The sequence below is a fragment of the Rhinolophus sinicus genome, linkage group LG12 (assembly GCF_036562045.2).
Source record: "Rhinolophus sinicus isolate RSC01 linkage group LG12, ASM3656204v1, whole genome shotgun sequence".
Taxonomy (NCBI): Eukaryota; Metazoa; Chordata; class Mammalia; order Chiroptera; family Rhinolophidae; genus Rhinolophus; species Rhinolophus sinicus.
Window position 1 is genome coordinate 11,297,182 of NC_133761.1, and position 23,953 is coordinate 11,321,134.

General features: G+C 38.8%; 2 protein-coding genes across 3 annotated transcripts in view; one reads left to right on the top strand and one right to left on the bottom strand.

Annotated features, from left to right (window-relative positions):
• WASHC5 (WASH complex subunit 5) overlaps positions 1-6,189 on the top strand; it is a 63,245-nt gene extending 57,056 nt beyond the window's left edge. Inside the window, exon 30 of one of the 2 annotated variants that reach the window (XR_012490790.1) lies at positions 5,679-6,189. The gene's annotated coding sequence lies outside the window, so the exon portion shown is untranslated. Of the gene's footprint in view, positions 1-2,801; positions 2,948-5,678 lie in introns of those variants that run through there. The other variant, XR_012490791.1, reaches the window with a different exon arrangement.
• SQLE (squalene epoxidase) lies at positions 255-16,055 on the bottom strand. The gene is made up of 11 exons (XM_019723232.2): positions 15,458-16,055; positions 12,210-12,462; positions 10,705-10,885; positions 9,477-9,573; positions 8,393-8,506; positions 8,142-8,313; positions 6,248-6,343; positions 3,857-3,999; positions 3,356-3,452; positions 1,562-1,649; positions 255-784 (listed from the first exon to the last, which is right to left on the bottom strand). Exons 1-11 carry the CDS (start codon positions 15,746-15,748, stop codon positions 592-594), a joined length of 1,725 nt encoding a protein of 574 aa, XP_019578791.1. The 5' UTR covers positions 15,749-16,055; the 3' UTR covers positions 255-591.
• Positions 16,056-23,953: the final 7,898 nt, after the last annotated feature.

Consider the following 23,953-nt stretch of genomic DNA (forward strand, 5'->3'; position numbering starts at 1 on the left):
TGTTAATGCTATACAGTGGAATTTACCAAGCCCTTGATTGCTTCCTGTCTGAATGTGATATTTCCAAAGAACTCAGAAAAAAACTTATCAAAATGCCTTACTAGATAGAAGAGGAAAATTAGGTCCAGAGATACTGAGGCAACTTCCCCAGTGTCAGGCATTTAATGGAACAGCTTTCCCCTGCATTTTGCATCCCACTGTAGTTTTCTTTTCCATTATCATGGAGCTACATAAAGTCCACAACAAAAAAGATGTTAAGGTTAATTCTTCATTTTATTTGTATGTCCCAACAATGACTCATCCTGAATATCAAATTCAAAAGAAAAACTTCTCAGGATTATCACTATTTTATGGTAACAATCATTTCTTTCACGTCTATCTTATTTGACCTTCATCTTAAATTGCAAATTAAAGTATGTATTTACATGTTTATATACAAATAACTTCAAAAACAAATGAATCGTATTCTTGGTCCAAGAGTTTCCATTTTAAAAGTGGTATATAGTACTATGCTGCATAAATCCTCTTCCGAAAGTCTCTTAGGACTTCATGAGTTCCAAAAATTCATTCATAAATGGTTCCCCTTTAAGCTTAATGAACCAAGTACTTCATTTCTGAGTAAATTAGAGGAAATATCACAGAACACGCTTTGTAAAATATAGCACCACTACTGAAAATGGCTCGGGGTTTCGTAATCCAAGGCTCCGATTTAAAGCAAAAATACGTGGCATAGACTGCGACAGCAAAGAAGTGTCCGATTAAAGTTAGAGGGTTTGGTGACAGTCTGTAATAGAAAAAAAATAAAAATACATAGTGAGGTGAGACCCAGGAATTCAAATTTACTATTAAAAAGGTTCAATTATGTATCACTATAAAGCTAAACACTTTTAATTCTAGGACTTCATAAGCTTGTATCTGCCTGCTCAGTTTGATGGCAGGGTCAAATTATCTGTAAACATTTTTACTAGGAACTGCTTAGAATATACCCATCAGAGAAGCCAGTTAACTCCTCTTAGTCTAGTTGACATCAGTCGTATGTTTTGAGCTGTTTTCTTGCATTCATCTCGAGATCCCAGTGTGAATTACCGGAACGACCTGGCCTACTGGAGTCTAGGTTTTTCCACAGATGACAGTACTGAGATTCAGATTAGACGTGAATGAGAAAAGACTTCACATCTGTACCATCAAAATTATTACTGAATTTCTAGAGTCCCTGAACGTACATCGAACTAATTTTTAAATATAAATTTTTCAGTCATCCACAGCTTCCATAGGTATAGATCATGTGGATAAACCCATAAGCAAAAAATAAGCTTCTATTTTAATCAAGGGTTTTAGCCTCATCTACCACCAATTTCTAATCGGTGCTGTTTCCCAGACATAAAACACAGAAGTGAATGTCACCTTTCTTCATTTCTCTGGGCTACTGTCTGATTTGCATACTAATGGATAATCAAATGACAAACTATATAAGGAAGAAAGATTTGTAGTAATTCATAAATTGAACAATTCTAAAAACTCTGGAATAATCTGTTTTCTTTGTGTCATCAAAGCAACTTACACAGAAATTAGCCCAACAGGTCCCATAAGACATTCTCCACCAAGTTTGAAATAAAAAAAACAGGCTTTTCTGAGTTGAAGTAGGGTATCTAAAATGAAATTTAAAAGTTAGTCTCAATTAAAATATTTTCACAGTTATGTTAGGGTGCTAATGATATATCAGAAAAAAAATGAAGATGTAACAAATATCAAACCTTTATAGATGATTTTTTTAAAAATCTTGTCCTGGAATTTCAACAACCCAAGATTTCTTTTAAATTCTCCAATCAACATTATGGATAGTAATATAAGTATGAATAAACTTTTGTGTTATCAAATGATGACTATACCAAAAATGTAGGTCCCAGAAGTTAAGAGTTGTTTAAACTACTTCCTTGATTATGTTGTAAATGCATTAAATGATGCAAAACAGTTTATAAATTCTTTTTGTAATAAAGTCACAATGGTGGAAACCAAATTCCCTGAGATGCCCAGCCCATACCTTTGAGCAGTAAATTATCAAGTAAAAGGAATATCTCTGAATAGTGAAAAACAATAACGCCTTATATCTGTATAGTTTTTTACACTTCTCAAAATAACTCGTTAAACCCTTACAACATAGTATTATCAATCAGTAACCTATTTTAATTTAGAATCAATGTTCTTTTCAGGAATGCCTAGATTTTTCTTTACAACAGATAAAAAAGGATGCGATAGATAAACTTATATTCCAGTAAAGCTCTTTCTGCCTCCAAAAGTTACCTTCATAACTTTTTTTGTTTGGTTGCCAGATTCCAATTCATAATTTAAGAAACTCAAGAGCTTAGATAAGCTTAGAAAGAAGAGCTTAGAAAAACTCAAAACTTGGTTCTTTCTTTTTACTTGCCCAACCTTGCCAGTTAGCAAAAGAGATTTGCTTTGTGAGTCACAATAAGTTGTTTTTTTCTTTTAGCAAGAACAATGGTTATAGAGGCTACAGAAGGCATTTGTACCGTGTTATCCTTTGTAATCAGATCACCAAACCACAAATAACTAGGACCTTGGCCAGGTCAAATAAATCGTATTGGTTTTTGTGTTGTTGGGGTTTTTTTGTAAGCATCTGAAGTAATGGGATTTGAGTTATAGTTCCTCTTGAAAACCTAAAGGTCTAGTTTCATTAAGCTACTATTAACTGTACACTGCCCTGGTTGGGAGATGGCACAGTTGCCTTTCCTTCTATTTCTAACACTGGCTTCTGCTAAGTCATGTTTTCCTTAATATAGAGGTTGACCACCACCTCTCTACAATGAATATGGAAATGAAAACAAAAGCATGGGAATATTTCAAATGAGCAAAAGGTGGATGCTTTCTGCTTCTTGTGCACTTTAACGGGACAAAATCTAAACGTGATCTGAAGCTCATACTCATTTTACAAAATACTACTTTGAGATAAATTGACAGTAGTGTTCAGGAAGAAACAGATGAACTATGTTGCCTTTTAATCCATGGCCAGAAAGATCCTCCATCACAGTCATGCATTTGGGGATATGCATGATGTGATGTGGACCAGAAGACTTAAAACTAATGATATGTTATTGAGGTATTGCTTTTAAGCTCATCTAAGAGAAGACAACAGCCTGGTCTGACATACCTACACAATAATTAGAAGCTAAAAATCTTGCTCAAGGATGAAGTTAAAAAGGACTACCGACTTGAAAGTCAGGAAACATTTCTATTTCTGGCCTAACAACTAACTTTTTTGGTAATGAAGTCCTGTTCTGTTCTCCTGTGTTAAAAATCTGCAGTTCGATATTTATTTTAAAATATCTACACTTACCGTCTGTTGCAGAAAATAATTCATAAAGAGCCTGAGCAAGGACATTCACAACAAAGGAATGAGACCTTTTTCTTGTCCAGTAGAATGACTGTTTGGCCTAAAAGGAAAGGAGGAAAAGAAAGTACCAACTGAAATGTTTATAATCCCCTCAAACTGATATTTATCCTGAGGACCACGTACCAGTACTTATACCTTATATTTATTATTTAAAAAAAAAATCTGACCCCTGAGTTCTGTGACTCTGAAGCTAAATTTACAATCACTATGAGCACAATGGTCCATGCGATTCAGTGTGACCTAATATTCAAACTTAAAATTCTGTAAGATTCACGGGTTGCAAGTCAGCTGCTTCAAGCCTGAGTGAGACTGCCGAGGAGCCACTGCTAAGCATCGGCTCCCAGATCTCCCCATCAAAGTCCCCATCAAAGCCCCATTCCTCTTAGGCCCCACAAAGACATCTATTTTGAGATTTTTTTGTCAAAGAATAATTTATTATCTTACCTGGAGAACAGCTTCATCATCATAAAGGTCAGGGATGCCCTTTAGCAATTTTCTCCATAGTTTTATATCATTAAAAACAACAGTCATTCCTCCTCCAGTAAGAGGATGCCTCATATTATATGCATCTCCCAAAAGAAGAACACCTATAAAGAGATCATTTAGATTATGGTATTGTCCTGGAGCATCCCTTGAGACCAAAAAAAAGTAACTACTATATTAATTTATAAATATCATAGGTGAGTAAGTAACTGTGAAAATACAAAGGAATAGATCATGACTAAAATTTGTTGAGGCAAAAATTCAAGATTTGATTCAATCAATATATATTGGGCACTTAATATGTGCCAGATACTTGGAATACAGTGAGAAAAAGAATATGGTCCCTGCCCTCGTGAAAGTCAACATGCGAATCTAAGGTTAAGTCAGACAATGTCAAAATATTTATAAGGCTTCCTTTATGAAAATATTTAAAAATCTACAGGCATCCAGGCATAGAAAGCAAGTCTTCTACAAGAGAAAAAAAATCAAGAGGTCTTTGACACTTCACAGCAATATTCGTTTGGAAGTAGGACCCCTTCCTCACACCATACACAAATTTTTTTTCATAGGCAAAATTTTACTCAAAACAGATCAAACACTGAAATGTAATAGCTAAAACTAGAAAACGAGGGGAAAATATAGGAGTAAGTCTTCATGACCTTGGACCGGACAAAGCCTTTTCAAATATGTGACAAAAGAAAAAACAGAAAAACTGAACTTCATGAAAATTAAAAATTTCAATGAACACCATAGAAGAGACAGGACAACCCACAAAATGAAAATTTTTGCAAGTCATACAGAATATATAAGGAACTCTTAAACCCAGTAATCAATGTTTTCTAATTTGCCCTACTAAAAAATGTGCAAAGTCTGAATAGACATTTTTCCGAAGATAAACAAATAGCCAAATAAGCACCAGAAAACGTGTTCAAAATCATTATCCATCAGAGAACTACAAATCAAAACAACAATGAAGTATCAGTTCACACCTACTACTAGGATAGCTATGAGCAAAAAGACAGATAATAACAAATGTCGTCAAGGAGTGTAGAATTTATAACCCTCACACATTGCTAATAGGAATGTAAAATGGGGCAGCCACTTTGGAATAGTCTGGCAGTTCCTCAAAGGGTTAAACACAGCAATGGGTTACCATGTAACCCAGCAATGCAACCTGTAGGTGTATACCCAAGAAAAATGAAAACAGATGTCCACACACAATTTCGTACAGATGTTCACAGCAGCATTGTTCAGAATAGCCAAAAATGGAAATAACTTAAATGTCTATCAGCTGATGAACAGGTCAGATATTCACACATGGAACATTACTTGGCCATAATAGCAAATGAAGGGCTGATACATGCTGCAACATGGATGAGCCTCAAAGAAGCCAGTTACAAAGGATCACATATTGATGATTCCACTTAGAGTAAGTCTCCAGAAGAGGCAAATCTATACAAAAAAGTGAATTACTGGTTGCCTGGGGCTGGAGGTTGGGAAGAAATGAGGAGTGATGGCTTATGGGAACAGGGTTTCTTCTTGGGGTGATAAAAATGTTCTAAAATTGATTGTAGTGATGTCTGCATATATCTATGACTATACTAAAAACTAATGAATTGTACACTTTAAAAAGGTGAACTGTATGATTTGTGAATTATATCTCAATTAAAGCTATTATGAAAAAAAACCTTTTCAATGAATTCCACTGTCTACAGGATTAAAACTAAATCAACTTTAAATATCTTAACCTTTCTTCCACTTTGACACCTCTCCTCTGCTCCAGCCATAGGAAACCACCTGAGCTCATGCAAAGTGCCACCATTTCTCAGCCTTACAGACGACTGCAGCTGTCACTCCATCTACTTAGAAGCCCCTCCTCTCACTGGCCAGCTATGAACATCCACCCATTCTCCATGCCCCAACTCCAGCTTTATTTCCTGAGTAATGTGTCCCCTAACATCCTTCCCAGTTCCCAAGCCCCCACTCCCTGCTGTGCACACCCCCTGCACAGTTAATCTGTGGTACCATGAGTGTGTTTTTATTAACAGCATTTATCAACAGTGTTCTGAAATTATCTGTCTCTATCATTATCTGTCTAGAAAATTGCCTTCTCTAGATCAAGGACTGTATTTGACTGTTGTATCCCCAGTGACTAACACAGTGACTTATATACACTCAAACAATAACTAAAGATGATATCATAAAACTAATTTTGGTATTAATGTGTTAATCCACAGTCACCAATTCTCTGCTGCACATGTTATTCCCAGCAGTATAAATTTACTCATGTACATGTCATTAGGAATATTGAATTTGAATACCCTTTATAAAATAAGTCCAATAAAATAATACCTTGTTTGTTTACTGGTGAAGGAGGAAGGAAGCTTGAAGGCATCGACCTCAAACGAGAATTCTGGATGGCTTCTAGGAATGGTTCTTTCAAATGATCTGCAATAAATCCCACCCCACCAAATAGATGGTTTATAACATTTCAATTCCCAGTTACCACATTTTCTTATCTATCAAGTATAAACAAATACCTACTATACATCTGTTACAGCCTTGTAATAAATCAAGAACTAATTATTGAATTTATAAAATTATTAAGCACCTAGTCATTCATGCTAAGAAAGGAATCTAAGAAAATTAATATAAGGACATACAGCTGAATGAATGAAAAACTAGAGGAAGTGAAGCAAATTCAGATGACATGAGACAGGAAGAAAACCACCCCCCTCTCCCAAATGTTAACTGACAGCTGTCATATTTAACAATTTATTGTCACCACCATATTCTGATATTGTCAGATGACAAATACTCTCAATTCACAAACAGCAGGAGAATATTTACACTAGAAAAAGGACAGGATGCAGAGAGCGCTCCCTTTCTCAGCTTCATTTTATTCCATCTATAAAATGAAACGACTGCCATTAGCTTATTCTAAGGTACTTCCCAGTTTCAAGTTTTGTGCTTCTACTCATAGAAAATGAACTTTCTTTTCGTACAGTTCCCCGTGTAATCTGGGGATGCAAGAGCGGAATTCCTATTTTGAAACCATTCTATTCCTACAGTATTTCAATAACCTAATATTAATATAAACCTGCAAATCCCTTCATGATCTCAGGGTCGTCTACTCCAACTAACCTTTCAATTGGAAAAATCAATCCATAGTAAAAAAAAAATGCTTTAAAAAAATGAGGTCCTTTTCCTAAATATGCATAGCTCATTTTTCATCTGAAAGCTTCAAAAATGGCTTAACTGAGTGAAAATGTACTAAAATGTTGAAAATGTCATTATTAAAAATCCAAGTTGGTCCATGTATACCTTCATTTCACTTCATTTCTGCTAATATTCTGTTAATTATTAAACAGAGTGTATTTCCTTTTTTAAAAAAATAACTTGAAAAACACAGTATTTTTACAAAATGTACTCAGACCAAGCATAGTTTCCTATTACTATAATCATAATTGGCAGCAGGGTTTCCATTTTATCTATAGTCTTAATAAATTTACATTTCTTTCTTATGTATATCTTCCTATTCAAAAAAAACAAACAAAAAGTAATTTTTATGTTTTTATAAAGATGCCTGAAATCTCATGAAGCCTTTTTGTATCCAACTCAAAACTAAAATCTCACCGATTCCTTATAGCTGTCACATTCTGAGGGCAGAAGTGTATGAGCCTGGCAGGCCTGGTTTCAGCCCTGGCTCTGCCACTAATAGTTTATACGTGGAGAAGCTAAGTAAACTCTCTGAATCATGGTTCCCTCATCTGTAAAGTGAGGCTAAGATAATGCCTATGTCATAGGGTGGTTGTGTAGATTAAATGAAATTCTGATTGTAAAACATCTCTTATATAGTACACATTCAATAAACGGTAGCTACCACAAAACCAAGCATAAAAAAGTATGAGATATTTCAAGAATTCACAGACCTTAGATTACTATCTAGACTACTTCAAAAAATATGAAAATTTTGTCAATAATTATTCTGAAAACTCTGCTTTAATTATTGATATGAAAAAATATATTGAAACTACCATTTTATTTTGGAGATTTTCTTATGTGCTAGTTTAAATAAATTGTTCAGCTCCAGTAGTATATCTGATTGACTGGATGCATTTTTCACCTGCCACCCTTATCTCTGGCCTATTTTACACACAGCTTTAGAGAGAATGAGACGGTGAGCCGTTTGTGAGATTTACTTTCAAAGTGTAGATTACAATGGGAGTGAAATTCTATTTCTTACCAGGTAATTGTGGGTAAATATTTTCAGTCATGTATTCTCTTAAATTCCTTGGCAATTCTCCTCGAACGTCAACAAGTACTCGAGTTTCATTCGATGCTATCTGGTAGATGAGAACTGGACTTGGATTCACTAAAACAAGTTCAGCATGATTTGCTTTAAACTGCGGGGCATCCTAGAAAAATATAAAATATTTTAATAATTTGCAAATTTCAAGTTGCTTTTCTTTTTCTACAACTACAGTCCTACCGTACCTTCATAAGAAAGCCAACAAAATGAGATGAAACAGAAACTTTGTTGGAGATCAGGTTTTTCCTGAACTTGGAAAAAAGTCCATCTGCAACAACAGTCAATGGAGCATGGAGTTCCTACAACAAAGATAAAGACTGCTCAGCAAAATGGTTAGAAATACACAGTATGAGGATTATTCTTGTAAAATGTGCATAAATGGATTTAAATATATTATCAGATAACATTATAGCAGGTATTTGAAGATAATGCTGTTGAAGAAGCTGTTACGTGGGCTTAAAAGTTCATGCACAACCAATTTTTAGAGACACTTCCTGAGTTCCTGGTCACCTTCTTCCTCTGATCACCTTCCTTCAAAGCTCTACCATCCAAACCTTCAGGGATTAAGCTACACTTTGATAAATAATAGGGAAAACAACTACAAAGCAAGTATGGCCCATAGAAGACTGAATCTCATTACGATTTTGAAGGACTAGCCAGATTCTTTTTATACTAGAATTTTTCTAACTTCATATAGTGCTTTCAATCAGTGGCTAGGGCTTAGAATTTTTGTCCACATGGATGTATGTACATACTTATATTATACCTTGCAATCATCCTCACCAGAGTACAATTTCTAGGGGGTTGTGACCCCAGAGCCTCCCAGAAGAATTAACAGATTAGCCTTTGACCCACATGAGCATATTCTGCATACTATTTTATTCTGCTATTTCCCCAGAGATTCTCTTATTCTTGCTTTTCTGATTTAAACAATGGTTTATTTTATCCTAATTATTTCTTTTATGTTGAATCCTTCCTTTTTCACCTTCTAGTTCCCCTCTGTTTCTCCGCTAGTGTATATTTCTTATTTCATACTGTTTTGCATTACTGTTAATCCAGTGGTGTTTGTTTACAGAGTTATTCGTATAGCATGCTGAGGTGCTGTAAAGACCAATGTGTTACAATCTGAAATCCATCCTGTTGCACAGGGCTTAGAAAGAACTCAGTCCATTTGTTGAATAATAATTTGGTGAGCCTTTTTTAAAGGAATAGGAGAAAAAGAAAGGGAAAAACATCTCTCGGGAAAAGCTAACGTTTGATATATCTCACCTTGATGTCTCCGGTTTCTTTATCCCTGTACTGAACTCCAACCACAGCATCATCTTCTTCTAGTAACTGCAGCACAACGCCCTCAATAAACTGTGCACTGAAAGGTAAAGAAACAAATAAATTCTATCGTGGCACACGTGAGCAATTTAAATAAGGAATCCAAAATTCCTTATCCCCAATCTCCAGTTTACCACGTAAACTGAACATGCACGCGTGTGCACACACATGCACAGAAGAAGGTCTGGAAGGACAAAAAGCAAAAACATCATTAATGGGTTTTAGAATTATATGTGGTTTTCATTTACTAATTTTTTTTTATTGGGGTGACAATTGTTAGTGAAATTACATAGATTTCAGGTGTACAATTCTGATTCTAATTTCTTAAAATTGAATATATATTACTAATGTAATGATTTTAAAAAGTAACATTTTTATCTCAATTCATTAAAAAATAAAATACGTACATACAGAAAACTTTACATACCCACACCAATTCATACATAGATACGAAAACAGAATTGAAGTTTATCCACCAAATTATTCATAGTAGTGACTTCTAGTCAGAAGGATCATGGATAATTTTTAGAATCTTCTTTATATTTTGGGTATTTTCCCATTTTTCTACAATAAATACATTCTACTTCCAGATACCAAATCCTTTCAGTCCTAAGGAGAAATCTACTTCTTCATTTGCTTTGTCAACACTGATGCCAATGACAGGAGGGTTAAAACTTCCTTAATTATAGTGTTTAAAGCCTAGAGGCAAATACAAGTTAACAAGAGAAGAAGCTAGTCCTGTCAGACTAGGTCCTTCGTAAGAATGGAACATGGATTTCTTTCCCCTTGATGCCTCTGTCCTGTCTTTTAATAGGAAGCATCATAGCCACAAACCCCAACTCCCAAATGGGCACACGTGGACTTATACACCTTAGTTACAACTATGTCCTCTCAATTCCAGCCATATAAAAATCACACAATTTATTTAATCAAAGAAAAATTCTCAATAGTTCCATGTCATCCCCCCAAAAATTCTCTATATGACAGTCTTAAAAAAGGCTCTGAAAAGATCTAACACTCTTCTAACTCATGGTTTATTTTAGTGTAAGACCTATGGCCTAGCCCCTACCCAAACAACACTTAGGAAAATTTATAAAATAGTATCTGTGCAAAGGCCAAGTTTAAATGTGTTAATTAAGTCTTTAACATTATATATTTGAAGCAGTCTTACTTGGGCTCTGCCATAGCTGCTTTCCGGAGACTCATGATCAATCTTCCATGATGAAAAGCTCTTCCACTCTGCACTTGATTGTTTTCTAACACCGGGTAAGGAATCTGAACCTCTGATTTGCTGTCCCGATCATGAATTATGTAGCCATGTACAACCTGGGCATCAATACCTTCCACTGTATCTGCAAAACAATTCAGTCCAAAAAAATCAATTTTGTTAATATGCCCAGAGTTATACTAGGCACCAAGAAGTCATGGAGGCATGGAAAGAGACTCCATCTTCAGCTGGGTGAAAAGGTGAAGGGATTAAGAAATACAAATTGGTAGTTACAAACTAGTCACTGGGATGTAAAATACAACACAGAGAATACAGTCAGTAATGTCACAACAATTATGGATACTGCCAGATGGGTACTAGACTAATTAGGGGTCACTGCATAATTATATAAATGTCTATGTGCTATGCTCCTGAAACACTGAATGTCAACTATAACTGAAAGAAATATTTTTTTAAAAAAAAAAGCTATGATACCATTTAGAGAACTAGACATTAATGTAATTATTTCAGAAATTTTAATGCTTCTGGAAGACAATTCTAGCAAATTTGTAGTATCACAAAAGATTAATATTTATATATAAAACTTAGTCATTAAAATCCATAGGAAAAATATTAAGACCCCAATAATGGGCAGAAGGTATACTGATGATTCACATTAAACATTAGAGAAACTGAACAAATCAGGGAAAATGTTAAAAATTTGATTTTTTTAAAAATCAATGAAATAAAATTGAAACAATAAGACACCAGATCTATCAAAAGTACTGGTGAGAGTAAATAAAACTGATAAATTTATATATTATTGGTCATGCTATAAACTAATAACATTTTAGAAAATAACTAAAGCAGTAATTATCAAGAACCATGAAGAAGTTAGCATCCTCTGACATAATAACCTTAGTCTTGGAAATTCCTCTAAGAAATTCACCCTAAAGATAGAATTTTTAACAATGTTTAGTCATGTGCAAGAATAGGTTCACTACAATGTTATCTCTAATAAATAACTGAAAATAACCTAAATATTAATCTAAATTAGAAAGGTAAATTACATTATGAAGTATCAATTGAGAAAATGCTATGCATAGGCTTACAATTATAAGGAAAAAACAGTTAACAGTAGTAGAAATACGTTTATGTTAAGTGAAAAAGTGGACTTTGGCCAGTGTATTAAAACTGTCACATACTATCTGTTTAAATACATTAAAATACAATGTATTAAGATACAGTACATTAAAATAATTTCATTTCTGATAAAAGAAAAACTTATCACATGTCTATGCTAAAATCAAAGTAGTTTTCTGATAATGTTTTTTAATCCCACTTCAAGTAAGTAAAGTAACTTTTATAAGTGAAAATTAGTTGAATACGTTTTTACCAGTGATAGGAGAGTCTAAAGTGAACAGTGTTTGTTTATATCACGTATTTCCTAACAATCAATATGGACCTACCTCCAAGACCAAGGTCTTTCAGGACATGATAACCACCTGGCTGCAGGAATTCCCCAACTATCCTATCAGGCTCTTGTAAATCTCTCTCAATTACTGTCACCTTTCTTCCATCTCTGGAGAGCACTGCTGCCAAAGCAGAGCCAAGTACACCAGATCCCACGATGATAACTTCTGGATCATTTTGAGAAAATACCGAGGTAGAGGCAGCTGCTCCTATTAAGGTGGTTTCTGAAATACTGGTTCCTTTTCTGCACTGTTTTAAAAAAAAAAAAAAAAGTGAGTTATGTATCCACGTTTGCTATCCTTAAAGCATACTACTAATACTACAGACACACCGGACTTTTGCATCTTGGGCAAAAGCTACACACTAAACATTAACAAACCAAATGAACCATTACATCTTAAAATCCAGATCATATATGAAAACCAAGGATATCAAAATGTTGGATAAATAAAAATGTATAATGTCCCAAGAAAATTAAATGTATATTCCTTTTCCAAATATGGTATTTAGAAGATGCTATGATACAGACATATTTAGAAATCCACACCAGGCTAAATATAAAAAAATGTTCATACGGGGCTTCAAAGACTTATTATAGGGAAAATTCTATCATTAATTACTCAGTTCTTCAAATACATACTAAACATCTACCGGGTGCAAATCACGTACAACTTCTGATTTGACTTCATAGTGCAAATTATTCAGCACATTATATATATATATATATATATATATATATATATATATATATATATAACCTAAAATCACTTTTATATCAGACTGTCAAACTCTGGCTACTCATCTACTAGTTGAGGACTATTTAATTCAACAAAATTGCAAAAGAACAAAATAACTCATTTTGTCCCTTGGGACTTGATCTGTTCACAACTTTAGTCCCTAACATAGAATAACATATTTGATTTACCCCTTCCTTTTTCCCCTTTCTGGTACTCTAAGAGAGCCTAGTCAATGACATCAAGTTGGTCCCAATTTACATTAACCTATCAGTAACTGGGCTGAGAGTAAAAACTTGAACTTTGATCATAAAATGAAAAAATCCTGCTTTGAAAGATTTATGCCCACTGAGAATAACACTGACTGTTACTGGGTTTTTTGGAAATGAACAATTCAATGTTGTAATGAGTATTTTTTGGCGGGGTATGTATATTCTCAAATATGACAACAATTCAGGTACAGAATTGATTGTAAGGACCCATCTTCCTTGAGTTCTCTGACCTTCATGATTAAGGTTAAATGCCATTTAGAAATGCTTTTAATGAAAAGACCTCAGGCAAAAAGGAAGGAGCTCAACCCTAAAATCCTTTAGAATTTTAATTCCCTGTGTTGTAATACTCACCCAGCCTTCCTTTATTTCCGTAATGGATTGGAGCCTTGACATTCCATTTTTAATAATTTCTTAGCGAAATTACCCTTTTGTCCTTTACCAAGAGGCGAAGACTACTCTTCCCATCAGTACAGCATTTCTTAATGGCCAGAACAACTGACTATATTTAAATTACTGTTCCAAGAGCAAGATGAGCTTTTGTCATGTGTCATCTTAGCCATTTTGTATGAGCTTTTGTTCTGAGGTTTTCCCTGTTACTCATACACACACACACACACACACACACACACAATCCTGAAAGAGGAACTCTGGAGGAAGTCAAGTTTTTCAGAGCCAGGTCAGAAGAGGAACCACTCATGGGAACTTGGTGCTCTAATGCAGTCTAACAACTGCCCAGTTTCTAACAAATGAGCAGAAAGCGTGAAGCATTTACAAAGTAGAACCAATATTGACTATTGACAACTGCATGTTCCTACCCCATGATTTGTCTGCACAGAATGATGTAACAGCATTCCAGCCCCTGGATTAGTTAGTGCTCAGTGACCCCGAGGGAAGTTATCCCAGACAACCATATCAAGGATTTCAAACTGAGACTTCGTTTCCCTGTCCCTCCTTTCCCATTCCTCCAGCCCACACCCACCATACCACAGACCTTAGTACAACTCAAAAGACTCCTAACTGATGTATCCTTCCTTTAGACTAACATGAATAGCTCCCTTTATCACACAGTTATGGGCCAGGCATTTTGCAAACATTACATCATTTAATTCCCTAACCACTATCAAGGCTGCTGCTGTCCCCATCTAACGGAAGAGACAACTGATTCTTACAGAAAACTAAGCAATTTGCCAAAGGTCCCACAGCCAGGAAGGAAGTGGTCAAGTAAAAATTCTAAACCAAGTCCCTCTCTTCTGTGAGCCGTGCTGATCTGCACTGTGTATCCAGTAACCTAATGAAGAGCCAGACCCCTGAGAGAGTACATCACTTTGCAGGCCACTCACCCTAATCCCCAAGTCTCTCCCCGACTCTTGCTTCCATTCTTCTCCCCCTAAAATCCACTCACCACACAGCAACTGGAATGTTCTTTTTAAAAAGTGAAAATCAAGTATTGTTACTCCATGCTTAGAATCCTCCAGTGCTCTTGGGAAAAAGTCCAAACGCCCATGGCCAACAGGCCCTAAGTGCTCTGGCCTCAAGGACCCGTCCTGCCCTCACCTCACACCACTGTCCTCTGCTGCCTTCGCAAGGAACACAACTTCACACGTATTGGAAGACCCAGCCTTTGATTTGGAAACATGACTGCACTGTGGACATCACTCAGTTATTCCCCTGATGAGGACACTACTGAAGGTTCCACGGATGTGGGAAGAGGAGGGCGTTTTGCCCAGGACTTCAAAATGCTGAGCATTTTTACTCTGCCAGTTCTTCTAATGGCTCTGTCACTTTCCGCAGCCAGCTGTCACTTCTGGACAGTGAGTGGACTTACCTGCAGCAGGTTTCTTTCTTCCCAGGTACAAATACCACCCTTACCCAAGGATTTAAATAAAACATTTTTCCCCCATCCCAGAAAGTGATTCTGTCCTCCTTCAAAATGAAATTCTAACATTTCACCTTTCATAATCAAATCGACATTCATAATCAAGTCAATTTCATTTAGCCTTGGCTCAACCAGTACTAAATGAGACAAAGATTTTCAAATCATTCTGAAGAGTGTCAAAGATGTAGTCAAGCACAGTCAAAAGCTTTAAAAAAAAAACACACCAACTAAATGAGAATTCACATCAGAGTAAGGAAGCTGCCGCCTTTTGCCCTTTAAAGGAGAAAATTTACATTTGAGTGACCCCACTCCCAATTTTACAACAAGACACTCATCATTTGCCCACTTTGAATTCAACCTACCCTCTTAGACCTGAGCTGCTCCTTATTTTTTGTTCCAGGGGGTGATTTGGCCCAGAAGAAGCCAATGAAAGGCAAGGCTGACAATATATCGGAGAAAACCGCCAGCTGGGACCCACTCTGCTGGCGCCCCACGAGGGCCCCGCTTCGGTAGCGACAGCGGTAGGAGAGCACCAGGCCCAGCGACAGGAACACCAGCACGCACAACAAGAGCTCCTTGTTGGCCAGAGTGATGATGTCCCCACATTTCTTATAAAAATAGGTGAAAGTGGCAAGGCCAAGAAAAGTCCACATGGTTCAAAGGCTCCTTTGGTGGCACCCGGCGATGGTAAGATCCTTTTTTGCCCGGTAGGGTTTTGGTGATCAGAAGTTCTCCCCAAAGTGTGTTCCCAAAAGGAGCACGGGGAACCGGCCCAATGCCAGTAAACACCGTCACAGAATTACAGTTCGAATCAGACTAACTTAGAAAAATCATATAAAGTTAGTATAAAAGTATCTGAAGGGGGGAAGGTCTACAGGACTTAGAACGCAGTATTTAAAAATCGCCCGCTCCAACAGCTCCGGATTAGACTCTCTCCTCTTTCAGGCAATCCATTTATTTTTCTTTAGAGAGTTTTTTCCTGGGGGTTGTTGCGGGTGATGTTTTCAATTCTGATGTAGGCTCATCGTACGGTAAAACTGTTCTCTCTCACCAGCAGCAGGTGTTCTTTCAGAAGAGGATGGGGAAACAACAACGAAAAATCAATGATCTTGGCGCTGAGAAAAATGCGGCCTCGCCTCTTCCGACAGCGATGCCAGGGCCAGCGTGGAGTCGGATTCCTCTACCCGGGACCGCCAGCTACGCGGCCCACGGTCAAGCGGGAAATGGCCGGGCTGCCTTCTCCCCCACCGAAGATGGATCTGGTTTCAAGGCTGCGGCTCCAAGACGGGGAAGCGCAGCCCCTACCTCGAGACTTTCTCCTCGGCAGCAGCTCGCGATTCACCTGCCCCCGAACCTCCCAGTCCGCGACTTCGTGTCCCCGCAGGTAAACAGAGGCGTCCAGAGAGCTTCTCTCCGAGGGCGACGGCGGCGGCTCCCTACGGCTTCCTCACCAGCATCCCTCACCAGCGCTTCAGCAGTAACCAGAGTAACCGCCGCGCGCCCTCCGCCTGTCGCCTGGACCCGCGCGCTTCAGCCTCTGGAGATCGCTCGGTACCAGTTAGAGGCCAGGGGGCGGGGCTCCAGAGAGCGAGCTCGCCCCGCCCTGCGCGCCCTACGCGCAGGCCCCGCCCATCGTCGCCGCCAGCCAATGAGGGCGCGCACGCGCGGTAGGCCGAGATGGCGCTATGCCACGTTTGGCCAATCGCGAGCGACGGGGCCCTCGCGGTGACGCCGGGATAGGCGCTAGGACGATGTTGCGTGATGTGGGGTGGGGCTGTGGGGATGGGGACCGAGGCTTGGTGGGCGTTTGGGAAGACTCCAGGTGCGTCCCGAGGAGGTGGGGCTGGAGGGGGTTGTGCCCTGGGTTCCCCGGTCAGTATACGCACCGCAGCCCCAGCCGCTGAGGTCCTGCGTGGGGGGAGGTGGAGTTGGTTCCGAGGAAATCCCTGCGGGCAGATCCCCCGCCTAGTGTCGGGATGTTCCCATTCATTCAGCGTTCATGTGCTTGAGCGCATGCCGGCCTGGGGATCGTAGAGATGACTCAGATACACCCTTTCTTTCCTGTGCCTGGTGTGTGTGGGCGGTAGAAACATCTACGGGTGCACGGAGAACGTGACTTTCAAGCTGAATCTATTAGCACGATTAGGCAGGCGTTTGCCAGAAGAAGAAAGGAGGAGGGGATATGCCAGGCAGTCCCAAAATAGGCAACTGCACTGAAGATGCACTGATGCGCCTAGCCTCTATTCTCTCGAGAAAAAACGTGGGGAGGAAGGTATGGGGGGGTTTCGTTTGGGGCAAATTATGCACGGATTGAGATTGTCTTTTCCACATATTTAACACAGGTTCACTGCGGGAATTACAATTTTTAATAGTAATATTTCACAAGCCAATAGCATGTAGGATAATGTCTCTTAATAAGCTGATAAATAACTCTAGAAACCAATGATAGATTAATTACACTATTGTTCCAAGCAAAGGGAAGGTGAAAGAAATAAAGTCCAAATTTAGTGCGTATACCTTTCTGCAAGTTTGTTCTAGGTAAAGTCAGTTGTTTCAACTAAAAGCTGGGTATCAGCTGCCAGCTTAGGTCCCTCAATCCTGGAGCACACAGCAAGCCATGGCACCAGTGTTGGCAGACAAGGCGGGCTGCTTCTAAGTTTATCATTCCAGGGACCTGTACGTGCTGGGCACCACTGCCTACACGAAGTAACCTCACCAAGACAGGAACAGAGAATCCCTTCTCTTCCTGAAGTTGCCACACAGTTTACCACCACTGCCACTACTAACCAAGGGGAGCCTTATTATGGCTGGAGTAAGTGTCTCAAGATCTTTGGAGAGCTATTTAGTTAGATTAGCAAAGGGGAACTTTACCCAGACCAAACACTCTCAGGAAATCCTTATAAATTCTTGGACTTTAAAGTTTAAACATCCGTCACATTTGGAGTATCTGAGCTGTCCATTGTAATCAAAAGGGTCCTTGATTAGTGGAAGGAGTCAGAAGAGTGAGAACCAGAGAGATATGTCCCCATGAGAAAAGTTCATCCTGACATTGCTGGTTGTGAAATTAGAGGAAGCCTGTCAGGAGGCAAGGAATGTAGGCAGTCTATACAAGCTGGAAAAACCTCCCACATAGAGTCTGCAGAGGAATCTGCTCTGTTGACACCTTGATGTTAACCCAATGAGGCCCCTTTTGGACTTCTAACATCTAGAACTGTAAGATAATAAATTTATATTATTTTAAACCATTTTTTAAAGTATCACAATTGTCTCTCCTCCACATATTCTTATCAATAAGTCCCCAGCAGTGCCAATCAACAGTGCTTATCAACAACAGGTATTAATGACAACATCCTAGCACAGCTTCACACATGCGCGCGCGTGTATTTCTGTGTTGTTTGTTGGTTTATTTCTTTAGATTCCACATATAAGAGAAATCACATTGCATCTGTCTTTCTCTGACATACTCCACTCAGCACAATACCCTCCAGGTCCATTCATGCCTCCACAGATGGCAAGAACCCATTCCTTTCCATAGCCAAGCAATATTTCACTGTACACATGTACCACCTCCTCTTTATCCATTCTTCCATCAACGAACACCCAGGCTGCCTCCACATCTTGGCTATTGTAAATAATGCTGCAATGAACAATGAACATATGGATGCACATGTTCCCTCAAAGTAGCATTTTGGGTTTCTTCAGATAAATACTCAGAAATGGAATTACTGGGTCCTTCTTTGTCTCTTGTTATAGGCTTTGTTTTCAAGTCTATTTTGTCTGGTAAAAGTATTGCTACCCCAGCTTTTTTGTGTTTTTTCCATTTCCATTTTCATTAAATATCTTTTTTCATCCCTTTACTTTCAAGCTATGTGTGCCTTTCAATCTGAAGTGAGTGTCTTGTACTCAGCATTTGTAAGGGTTGTGTTTTCTTATGCATTCAGCCACCCTGTGTTTTTGATCAAAGTGTTTAATCCATTTACATTGAAAGTAATTGTTGATATTTAACTATTGCCATTTTATTATTCATATTCTTGATCTTTTTTTTCATATTAAAGAAGTCCCTCTAACATTCCTTGTAACACTCCTTGTAATACTCCTTATAATACTGTGATGATCTCCTTTAGCTTTTTCTTGTCTGAGAAGCTGTTTATCTGTCCTTTGACTTTAAATGATAGTCTTGCTGGATAGAATAGTCTTGGTTGTAGATCCTTGCTTTTCATCACATTGAATATTTTGTGCCAATCCCTCCTGGCCTGCAGAGTTTCTGTTGAAAAATCAGCTGACAGTCATATGGGAGCTCCCTTATAATTTACTAATTGCCTTTCTCTTGCTACTTTTAGGATTCTCTCTTTGTTTTTAACATTTTTCATTTTAATTATAATGTGTCTTGGTGTGGGCCTGTTTGGGTTCATCTTGTTTGGGACTCTGAGCTCCCTGACCTTGTATGTCTCTTTCCTTTGCCAGGTTAAGAAATTTTTCCGTCATTATTTCTTCAAATAGGTTCTCAATCCCTTGTTTTCTTGCTTCTCCTCCTGGTACCCCTATGATGTGAATGTTTTTACGCTTCATGTTGTCCCAGAAGCCTCTTAAACTATCATCATTTTTATTATTATTATTATTATTATTCTTTTTTTCTCTTGCTGTTCCAGTTTGGGTGTTTTCTGCTATCTTGTCTTCCAAATTGTTGATTTGAGCCTCTGCTTCTTCTTGTCTACTGGTAATTCCTGGAAGTGTATTCTTCAATTCAGTTATTGTATTCTTCACTTCTGACTAGTTCTTTTTTTAATGGTTTCTATGTCTTTTTTTATGCTTGCTCTCTCTTTGTTGAAGTTCTCACTAAGTTCCTTGAGCATCCTTAGAACCAGTGTTTTGTCTCTGGTAAGTTGTTTGCCTCCATTTTGTTTAGTTCTTTTTCTGGCGTTTTCTCCTGTTCTTTCATTTGCGCCGTATTTCTTTGTTTCTTCAGTTTGGCTGCCTCTCTGTTTTTTCCTGTATGTTAGGTAGGTCTGCTATGTCTCTTTCTGGGTGGCCTTATGTAGTAGGTGCCCTGTGCGGCCCTGGCACAGTCTCCCTGGTCACCTGAGCCGGGTGCTCCAGGAATGTCCCTTGTGTTCAATGTGTGTGCCTTCCTGTTATAGTTGAGCCTTGATTGCTATTGGCATATCAGTGGGTGGGATTGGTCCTCAGGGTGACCGGCTGTGGGGTTTGGCCACATCCACAGCTGATGGGCTACTGTGCTTCGGGGCTTACCACACAGAACAGGGTTTGCCCCAGTGGGCTCTGGTGCCTGTTGAGACTGCCCTTTGGGTGTGTCACTTGTGAGGCTCACTGGGCAGTACTCTGCTGTGGTCTGAAGCCAACCTCCAAGTATGTTGGTTCTGGGGCTTCTTGGCAGGGGTTCTGGTGCAGACCCAGGTCAGCCACTGCCTGTGATCAGTTGGGGACTACCTGGTAGGAGCTACAAAGCGGTACATGGTTGGTCGCTGCCTCTGCTGGACCTGAAGGCATGTGGGAGAGGCCATGCTGTGAACTGAGGACAGCTTTCACCAGTACCAGGTCTGGGGTAGCTTCGCAAAAAGCCAGGACACACTAAGGCCTGCTGCCACCTGCTGCCAGTTGCTGGTTCCTTTAAGGTTCAGCTGATAAAGCTTCCTGTGGTACGGAGTTGAGTGTGGCGGGGTCTCAGTGAGTCAGCAGGGCGGAGCTGTGGAGCTCACTAGGCTAATGAGATTCAGAGTTGGCCATAAGCATAGGGGGTGGGCTCAACACAGGAAAGATGGCGTCTGCCTGCCGGCTGCACAGAGGAGGACTGCATACAGGGAAGTTGCCGACTGTCCTCCACGCTACCCCGCTGAGGTCACACATCTCAGTCTGCCCGTGTGCCTCTGACGCCTCCCAAAACACCGTGCCTCCGCCGGAGCCCAGGGTGAGTACCTACAAGTGATTCTGTGCGCGGACCTTTTAAAAGGATACCTGGTTTTCCCGCCGCCTTCCGTCCTACCAGACAGTCAGAAACCCCACTGTTTTTCACAGCCAGGTGTTGTGGAGGATCCTTTCCCAGCACCAGCCCTCCTGGATGGGGAGCCTGGTGTGAGGCTGGAGTCCCTTACTCTGCTGTGGCTGAGATATCCTTCCCAATTTTCATCTGCCACACAGATGTTCCGGGCCAGCCCGTTTCATATCTCTGCCCCTCCTCTACCAGTCTCAATGCGGCTTCTTTATATCCTTAGTTATAAAACTTCTGTTGCGCTAGACTTCAGATGGTTCTCCAGGTTGATTGTTCCATAATTTAGTTGTAACTCTGATGTGTTCACGGGACGAGGCAAGCACAGTGTGTATCTACTCTGCCATCTTGTATCGTTTCCCTAATGTTGATCACAACTTTGTTAATTTAAACAAAATTCACCCTCAGGTCAAAGCAATTTCACTTAAGTCATAAACAAGTTCATTTGAAATCATAAGAAAGCAATACACAAAAGGGGCAAAGAAGTAAAACAAAGAAGTATGTCAAGGGTGTCCTGAGACAGAGTGGGCAGGAATGACAGGCAAGGCCATCAGAGGAGAAGAACATGAATTGTGTCCAAGGCAAGCATTCTACAAAGATTAAAAGTGTGCAAAAGTCAGGATGAAAGATAGCCTTTGTTACAAAATGATGAAATTTGGCAGATTTTATTGAAATCTAAGATCAGTGCCTTTGGTCACCCTACTTCTTACCCCTGGAGTGCCTACTTTAAATCCTATGACTTATGTACACATCCTTTCTGCCTTTTGGAGCACAGCTGAATTGTCACCTCTTCCATGACCCTCACTAAGTCACATAATAGTTTATTCATACCTTTTGTCCCAATCTCTGACTACACACTTATGGTGGCGTCTCATCATCCCACTAGTCCCTGTGTTCCTTAGGGAAATCTGTGTCTGATAAATCAGAGTCACCCACAGCACCTACCACAATGCTTTGCCCTTAATTTATCTTCCATAAAAATGTATTTAATGAATAAATAAATGAATGAGTGACAATAGTGTAGTAGGAAGACCAGGGGACTGGAATCAGACGACCTAAATTCTGGCTGCCACTACCAGCTTTGTGACCTTGAACAAGTCAAAAGTCAGTCACCCTCTGCGGGGAGAGGGCCATGGCTTCATGAAATCTAAAGTTCCTTGTACCAGACACTTTGCTGAGTTTTAGGAAGCATGGCACCTGTCATCATTTTTCACCCAAAATATTATATGTTTTATCTACTAATAAAATAATGACGTGTCAAAACACTTTCACAGGTATCATATGATCCCCAAACACTGATTTTAAAAATAACAAAACTGGAACTTAAAAGAGGTTAAGTGGCTCTGCCAAATCACAGCTTATAAGTGATGAAACCCAAAGTTAAACTCCTAGTCTCCAAATTTTGTGTTCCCCAATATTCATTTTTTAAAATTTTTATTTAAAAATAAAGCTAACCCCCAATATTCTTAATTATCAATACCTGCTTTAGCTTTTCTCCATCATCATAAAACCAAGACTTTGATTCTTTCCCCAATAACATTCCTCACTGGTATTAACAAATTTGGCTGCTTGAAATATATGTCAAATTTAATAGGACTCAAGAAAAGAATATCAGTTTCAAGTGTGGAAAATCATTTTCCTGAAGGTAACTCTTCAATAAACTGCTTGTTTTTATCTGTGAGTTCCTATATTACTAACATGGTAGAAGGCTTGAGCAGGTGACACTTACAGATGAGAATACAATATCACCAAGATGATTGGTACTTGGTTACCCTGTAATTCGGTTATCATTAAGAGGATTTTTCCTTATTTAAGTAGGTAATTTTTTAATCTTTCAAAAACCACTTTCTTCACTGGTCTATAGTTGTCTATAGTCTGAGATCTTCTAAATTGGGGGCAAAAAGAGCATTTATGATACCTGGCATAGGACACAGACTGAATGCCTGCATAACCATCACTTCAGTATGTTTGAATCTTGGCATAGCTCCACTTATTCAAAAACAAAAGTCTGTCGTCACTCAGTCCTGAAGCAAAAGTAAATAGGACACAAAAACAGCCACTTACTTGTAGAAACTAATAAGCTATAGAGTATGTCCAGGAGAAATACATTCTAATCATGACAAGAGTTAACATGCATTATAGGCAACATTCCAAATGTTTTCTTCCTGTATTAGCTCATTTTGTCCTCACAACCACACAATCAGGCAGGTACTATTTTTAGCCCCATTTTATAAACAGACAAGGAAGCTAACATACAGAGAAGTGGTCACACAGCTGCTAAGTAGCAAAGCCTGAATCCAAACCCAGGAAATCTGGCTCAGGAATCTAGGCATGCATTCGTTTTTCTCCCCAAAGATCTAGTTCCCTGAAACAAAAAGCACATTTGATCTTTTCATTTTGTTACTTAAACACCTCTGGTGTCTCTGGTAGCTTCATTGGGCAGGCCAGGCCTCGACTTGTGCCTTTTCAAGTGCCATTCTCAATGCAGGAAAAAGCCTTGCCCTCCTTTCTTCAACTATCCAATTCATTTTGACCCAGATTATTTCTTTCTCTTGAAATTTTTGTAACTCCACCTCTTTGCCAAAGCAGTCACCAATTTCCATTGTAATTATCAACTTACATATGCCTTTTTCAAGAGATTCAACTCCTTAAGGCAAGGACCATGTCTTATTCATAGTTGTATACCCAACACTTGGTATATATATATATATGGTAAGCATTTTTCAATGTATGGAATACAATCTGTCCTTTCCTCATTTTATCCTCCCACTTTTTTTTTTGTACCAAATTGAGCAATTCCCTTTTCACTAATATTTTTTATTTGTAACACATTAGAAATGTATTAGATCAAAAC

Excerpts from the sequence above, each read along its gene's own strand:
- SQLE (XM_019723232.2), bottom strand. The coding sequence starts at position 15,748 with ATGTGGACTTTTCTTGGCCTTGCCACTTTCACCTATTTTTATAAGAAA. Across the intron at positions 3,453-3,856 it reads ATGATGAAGCTGTTCTCCAG|GCCAAACAGTCATTCTACTG; the intron begins GTAAGATAATAA and ends CTTTCCTTTTAG. Across the intron at positions 785-1,561 it reads CCTGTTGGGCTAATTTCTGT|ACTGTCACCAAACCCTCTAA; the intron begins GTAAGTTGCTTT and ends TTTCTATTACAG.